The sequence below is a fragment of the Acipenser ruthenus genome, chromosome 12 (genome assembly GCF_902713425.1).
Source record: "Acipenser ruthenus chromosome 12, fAciRut3.2 maternal haplotype, whole genome shotgun sequence".
NCBI lineage: Eukaryota > Metazoa > Chordata > Actinopteri > Acipenseriformes > Acipenseridae > Acipenser > Acipenser ruthenus.
In genome coordinates this window covers 30688815-30696648 of record NC_081200.1, presented here as the reverse complement: position 1 = coordinate 30696648, position 7834 = coordinate 30688815, and the positions used below count along the sequence as shown (strand labels likewise).

Genomic DNA, 7834 nt, shown 5'->3' with positions numbered 1-7834 from the left:
TCCAGGATAAAGCAGCCTGGCAGTGTATGTCTCTGTGGTGTATTATTGTATGGAAGGGGATCAGGGAAGACCCAGTTGTAATTACATAAATGTCAGTGTTCATTCAACCTATTTTGATTGAATCCATCAAAAACAAGAACTATTTAAGGGAGCTGAATGAGTAAATTCAGTTTTCAGATTTTTAAAAGAAAAATACGAAAAGGACTTCAAAGGTTTTGATGAAAAACATTATTTTTTTTATTTCCAACATACAGTACAAGATCATTGAAATCAAATTGATAGATCAAAAAATATACCAAGCAAATTTATTTTTTAAAGAAACTTTCTCAAATGTGTATACAATGTGTATATACATACATTTGTTTGCATGTCCCTGAGAATGCAAATAATTCACGATTCCATATATTTTGCAGACTATATAGTCAGATCATTATAGAGTGCACCACCTTTAAATATTAAAGGGGGGCAGAAAATTCAGGGTTTCATTTAACAGTGCCATTACTTTAGCAGGTATCTTTTTCAAGAACGATCACATACAATCTACATATGTCACAGCTTTTAACTCCTGTTTGTCTAGCAAGACTATGCAATGACATGTAACATGATCATGTAACATCAATCCATGTTATGTGCTTCACTCATCAGAAAGGAAAGGAAAATGAAGCCATATATCTTGTAATAAATGTAAATAACCTATTTAAGCATTGTAGGAAAATGAATAAATACAAAAACTCTTTGTAAAAGTGAGCAATTAGAAACATTTTAAAATACATATAAATAGTAAAAAAACATTTAAAAATAAATAGTATCTTGGAACATTTCAATAAATAAATTAATGAATTAATTTAATTAAAAAATATGATATTCCCATAAATATGTGCAGACTTGTTTCTTGTATGTATTAATTCAACATTACAAATAAATAAATAAATAATTTGCAGTATTTTTCATCAGGTTTTTTTAAAGTTCAGAAGTCCGTTCTTTCAGTAGCAGAGTGGGGTTAACGTCACTTTTCCCTGAGTGAGCAGTGCTTGCATTGATGGTTGCAGAGCCTGCCTGATCCGGTTCAGGCACATGAAAGGACGCCACTGGGCAAGGCCCTTTGACATTGCGGCAGACAAGTTTCTGCAGGGAGGCGTCCTTCACGATCTCAAAGCCCACTTTCCCGCCAAAGGTGCTTGCCTTCCAATATTGTGGGGAACAGATAGGATTGCCCATAAGGCCCTTGAGGGAAAAGGGGGCGCCCATTTCCACCATGGTCTCCCCAAAAATGGCACCAGGTCTAGGCTTCTCTACGAGTAAACCGGGGTACAACTCCATCGCGTCAATATCTCCATATAGCTCCTTCAGTTCAGCCGCCATTTCTTTCTCTCCTGCAACACAAATACATTTGAAATGCACTCCATTAATCTGCTAGTGTTCTGTAATAATCCTGTAATGTACATATTTCAGTGGCACTGCTGTACATATCTCATCGTGTTTTTCACAAATGCAGAACAAAACCTTATATTGGGACTTTAAGCTATAGGCTATACCGTACACTCTTACCTAGCCTTGGAGAAAACCAATTAAAGTGGTCAACAGGTATTGTAACCATGACGACTAATATTATAAATACAATAACTAAAGAGGGAGCTTGATCAGAACATGTTTTTCCAGATCCTTCTGGACACAACCGTGGAATAATTATATATCTGCACTTTACAGTAATTACCTACTTACTAAATCCATTACATTTCACTTATTGACACAGAGGGCCGCAAGAAAATCCCAATTACATACCCTACTTCAAAAATGTAGAAAACATTCATCGTAAGAAAATGGTTGCGTAATAACCAACCTACACACTGTCACACCCAATTAATTATATAACCATGGCTGTTTTTCTAAGGCTGGTATAAAAATAAAACAAGCACCTCTAAAGGTTGTAGTTTACTTCCAAAGAAGCAATGTAAATATAGCTGATCTTACCAGTGAGTTCCTCGAATGAGCTGTAAGGCTTCATGGTGAATTGTTTCCTGTACTCGTTCATGGACCGGTACTTCATCTGTCTGCTCTGTTCGATGGAAGCCAGTGCTACCTTCATGACAGCTGGGGGCACATTTCTGCCACCGGCGACCTGCAATGAGGGGTGATGGACAATAATCTACTGAACTGATAGGCTAAACAATACATCCTTAAATGCAGTACTAAGATTGCCATTACAATGTATTAGATATCATTAAAAGTTTACTGCAAAATATTACATTTCTGCCATCTATTTACTTCAACATGGTCATTTGAATGAGTTATTGCAGTGTGGATAATCCCAAGCATGGGCTAAATGACAGAGAAGAAGACTCTTACCCTGCCAGCAATTTGCTTGGTGAAAGACTCAACCAGGTTGCTGATGCCATGCTCCTTCACCAGAGAGTTGTTGAAGAGGAACTGTTGGTAGCTGTACTCCTTATCTTGGATAAGGAAGGAATCAGGCATGAGTGGGTGCCAGTGGTAGAGGGTGTTGAACTCGGCTGCAATCCGATTCTGGTACTGGAATGGCTTGTTAAACAGCAGCTCAGGGTCGAACTTCAGCTTGAAGTGGTACCCGCTCAGGTGCTGAACATAATCTTCAATCACGATTTTGATGGTCTCACCTATTAAAAGAAAGAAAATGTTTTTTTTTTCTTTTTAGCAGTTTACCTTGCTATATGCTCCAGTTATTTCATGTCTCAACAGACATTACTTTTGGAAAGACCAATCAAAACTCACCAATCATGATAAGTCTGGTGGTTTGAAAGAGCTGCTCGTCCTCCCACTCGGGGTGCTCCTGTTTCAAGATGTCACAGACGCGGTTGTGTTCTCTCAGCCAGATGGTGGCATACATCATAAGCCCAGGGACCAGGCCAAAGACTTCATGACCCACAGCAAACTTGTTCTCTTCTGGAACATGGGGAGGGTAGTGCATGTCCACTTGAACGTCCTTTACTGTGGGGGGGTACATCTCCCCATCAATCATCTGCAAGCATAACACACATCTCCGTCAGCATAAAATGGACAACAATGCACTCTTATTTTGGCCTTTGTATGATATTATAATGGCACAATGCAATAATTCTTTTATTTGAAATTACTGGACACCTTTCCTTATTTAACATCAACAGCAATACTTTATTTGTTTGCTTGTATGTTATGGAAAGTCACACTCCAACTGCTCTTAACCTAAATAAAATGAGTCTGGGGTCAGGATCATATCTTAAAGGCCATTGATGTGCCTTTGTTAAATAATTACATTTTCATTCCGACCATTGGCTGCTATTGCCTTACTGTGACATCAGTAAGTCAATATGTGCTTCAAGTGATAATGAGTAATGCCTACCTGGTATTTCATTTTTCCATCTTTCTTGAGCCTGAGTTTGTGCTGCCTGTCAAGGGTCTGTCCATAGATATGGGTTAAGTCAACCTAAAACACAGGGAACAGGCCTGTCAGTACACTTGTGATACGGTGCAGAGCGGCATTGTGAGATAATGGGTTCTTTTCAGGACAAGACTGATCCAGGACAAAATGTAATTACAACTTGTCATTAAGTACTACGATTACTCATACTCTTTTCAATAACACAGTAAGCGCTTTTAATACATTCTGTATCCATCTAACCTTGGGAAACGTTATCCTAATTAAGCAGACATGAAGTGCTTTATTTAAATACAAATGCGTTTCATAACAGAAGTTTATTAAAGTGCTTATATTTAAAAGATATCTATTCTATCAAGGTGCTTTCTTTCAGCTTCTAGATGTATACTTACACCATGTCCAGTTGCGCTTGTGAAGGCAGGGCCCTTTTTGTGATCTGTCTTGAAAAACTGATGGGTGAAGTGCTGAGCAAAGAACGCAAACATCAAGCTGGAACCTTGAGGATCCGGGATGAATCTTTTTCTTAGCAGGAATTTTTCCACAATTAATTTTGCATCGGGAAGTGTTTTCTTTCCTTTTAAATAAAAAAGAAGGACACCATTAGCTTACGCTTTTGATCATGCCTATATTCAAAAGTTCCTGAATAAATCTAGGTAAATACTTGATACCCATCATGTTTCAGATGTAGTACACTGATGCGTGAATCACAGTACAACATGCAGATACTGAACATGGGGTTTAAAATTCTGAATAAACTTGACCTGATGCACATAGTCCTGTTCATCCTCAGTCTGTTGAAGCGTGTAAATGCTTCAGTGAGTTAATCATAAATCGGACTACCTACATGTGCACGTCCTTTCAGACTCTTTTCTGTTACTTCAATGAGGGATTTTGCAACGGCTCAGGACTGTTCATTTGACACTTAAGAGCACAGTCATTTTATGTCATTATAACTCTGCGGAATAACACAAAGTTGTAACCCTGCAGCTACTTTGAAATGTATAATTAAAAGAATAAGAAATCCATCAGTTGGTAACAGGCTGCTTTGTAAAGCCATTAAGGAGAGTTGATTGGGGGGGGGGGGGGGGGGGGGAGGAGGGTGGTAACGGTTAAAGTCTTTGTTTTCATGTTTCTTTAAAATATCCTGGTTTAGAAATCCATGGCGTTCGGCTGATAGCTCACCTGCCACTCCCATAGGTGTCGGGCATCCCTCCGGCACGGGAGGAAGGCTCCTGGTGTAGTAGGAGAGATTAGAATAGGCTTCCCAGCTTTTGTATCCATAATCAAGGTTATAGGTAGGAGGGCTATCAATCAAGTGAGACCGAGCTGCAAAATAAATACAATGTATAATAAATAAATGTTATTAGCACTAAGTACTGCAATTTCACTGCATATGCTCTATTGTTAAGTTTAGACATGCTGTTAGTAATTAATTTGGATATTCACAAAATAACATGTTAAGAAATTGATATAATCAGATTCAATTTAACATTTCTACAATAGAATCTTTCAGAATTATCACTCATGTAGGAAAGATATGTTCATATAGCTTGGTTTAAATGTACTGTTTAAAATGTATTTTACTTACATGTTAACACATAACTCATTATAAAATCCCTTAGAAATGAAACGTTGTTAATAATGTTCCAAAACCCCTTGAAGTGTGTAAGAAAATAGTGCACCGCATTGGGACTGGGCTTGATGGCTGCCTTTATCCTTGTAAAGAATTCGGCTGAAAGGAAAAAAAAAAAAAAAATCAGTACAAAAATCACAGACCAGATTGTAATTAAACAGCGTGAATTTGACAGTTGTAAGTGTTCATTAGCAAATTCTACATGATATACTTACGGGTTGTGCAGTTTTCGCCATAAAATCCGGTTCCTGTGCAATCACATTCGTACTGGCCAAACCCCCTTGTCATACACACTGCTCTGTTCTGACATGGTTGAGAACAGCATGGGTTTGCTGTAATAGTAAATTACAGTACGATATTAGTTTGGATTCACAGATCAACATTTTACATTTTTTGTGCTATTCATTCAGGTTTAAAGTTTACACATTGCCTACAAAAAAAAAACAAAAAAAAACGCATCTTTCCATAAACGTTCACGTTTACAACCAACCAACTACCATAAAGTATAATATGTTCACATTAGTAGCCTAGTTCACGTATACTACGTGCAAAGACAAACAAGGAATACAAGCATCAATTGTAACATAATTATAAAAGATTTCTACCTGCATCAATGGTGATTACTGCAGCAATAAGTAAAACAACAGATACGATTGTGTTCATCCCAGCGCCTTGCAAGAACATCTGTAACAACGCTATCTTCTGAAGTGAAACTGATCATTTTTTGAGCAGCAACCCATTTATAAGCCTCTTCAGAGGCGGGACTGTGGAGTCATAGAAGTGAGTCACTACACTTGGCTCTGAACAGATTGGGAAAGTACAGTAACTACACTAAACAACTCGTAGTTACATACTACTAGTTAGGACTATTAAGCACTGTACAGTGTAGTAAAGTGTGTAACTACTTAGTTACTGTATTGCAACCGTATTTTGAATTGTACTTAAACATTCAAAATACAAATCACGAAAAATACACTGACGATATCATTAAAACGAGTTGAATTTAAATAATAAAGAGGTAATTAAATAATACGGTAATACAAATAGAGTATACGACAGCAACTGCCAAATTAATTAATGAACACATTAAATCTGTAAATACATTTCACGTACAGTGTAAGTTTAAACTATATAATAAATATAAATAGTGTAACAGACAAACAGCAATACGTGCCCTTCAGGAAGTATAGTATTAGTGTAGTATGTTTGTCAGTAATAATAATAATAATAATAATAATAATAATAATAATAATAATAATAATAATAATAATAACATATTAATATAAATAAAGTTATGTTGAAAAGATGTCCATACAACAACATTTTTGCTGCTTGGAACATGCTCTTATGTTTCCTGCACCTTTGGTTCTGAATGTAGTCAGCGCTCGATATCCGTTGCGCAGATATCCTACACGTCAGTCGCGTTTTACCTCCCTTGTATTAAGAATAAAATCAATCCCCATTATATATACAAATATATATGTAACAAGTTAATGCGCTTACAATGTATTTAAATATCCGCCACAGCCCGCGTTTTTTTCGTTTTGTCATTATTGTGCAGTTATTCGCGTCCTACAATTTCACCTGACGAAAATGCAGCAAAAACAAAGCGAACGAGACAAGCTACGATAATGTAAAAGTTAATCGTCAAACATTAAACAATCTGTGATCTTTAGTTGTTTTTTTAGTTGTTTCATTTAGAAGTGAACTGTGACATTATGGATTTATCGAGCACAGTATTCTGCAAATTGGAATACTGACTTTGGAAACTGTTTTAATTTTGATATCTGTTTTGTTTAATCTTTTGCTCAATTTAATTTAGTTTTTTACGCACTTCTGTGCATGGGTAACATTTTGATTTCAATTTGCTCTTGGGTCGTTAATGGGGAATTGTACATACTGCTACAATACATACCGGATTTAAAAACATGTACTGATTTACATTCCACGTGTCCACATTCGTCTTTTTTGGCAAGTGATCTCTTCAGAATCATATCGTTCGGAATTAAAATACTACTTCTATTAAAATGATAGTACTTTACCAACAAAACCAACCACAGTACAGGTAAAACACAGCCATTTCAGCTATGTATTTTTTACATTGAAAAAACGACATGGGTTTGAACGGGCCAAAATGAAATAATCAGATATCCGGGTCAACATTGTAAAGGGTCGGATATGTGAGTGCTGACTATACTCAACCTCACACAGACCCTGATGAAAAGAACCTCAGTATGCCTATTACGAATGTCTGTTCTAAAGGTTAACCCCCCCCCCCCAAATAACCGGAATCACTCGTTCAAGTTGAAATAACAATATAATGGAAGAGCCGCACCCATCTTAAATATGCACTGCGGTTGACATAATTGAGGTCCAAGTCAAGATGTTTTGTAAACAAATAACAATGAAAGAGTACAATGGAGTTAAACATTTCCTCAATGTAAAGAAGCACTATTGCCATGCTTATATAAACCCGGAGCAGAGGTATAGACCTGTTTATGGGTTCAAGTCAGGTGTATAATTTTATTTAGACAATCCTTATCTAAGTACTGTCCTTCCTGAAAAGTAAAGTTTCTTATGTAATTTGGATTAATAAGTCTAATGTTCTGAGTAATACTCTGTAGCTGTTATCCCCAGCTATGTATTTTTTTTTATTACAGTACTGTACACTACAGTAATTTAATTAGGAAAGCATTATAGGAGGGAATCTGTGTGGTATTGAGGAGTGATTCAGTACCATCTTGTGGGGACTTTGGACATTTAAAAAAAAAAGTTTTTTCAGCATGCACAATATTTAGAATAAGTGGGCC

The 7834-nt window shown here is 36.6% G+C and overlaps 1 protein-coding gene across 1 annotated transcript; it reads right to left on the bottom strand.

The window, feature by feature from the left end:
• Positions 1 to 226: 226 nt before the first annotated feature.
• LOC117416604 (prostaglandin G/H synthase 2-like) lies at positions 227 to 5723 on the bottom strand. The gene is made up of 10 exons (XM_034027854.3): positions 5630 to 5723; positions 5240 to 5356; positions 4980 to 5123; positions 4574 to 4717; positions 3784 to 3965; positions 3356 to 3439; positions 2749 to 2995; positions 2347 to 2633; positions 1972 to 2119; positions 227 to 1373 (listed from the first exon to the last, which is right to left on the bottom strand). Exons 1-10 carry the CDS (start codon positions 5706 to 5708, stop codon positions 961 to 963), a joined length of 1845 nt encoding a protein of 614 aa, XP_033883745.1. The 5' UTR covers positions 5709 to 5723; the 3' UTR covers positions 227 to 960.
• Between the last annotated feature and the right edge of the window lie 2111 nt (positions 5724 to 7834).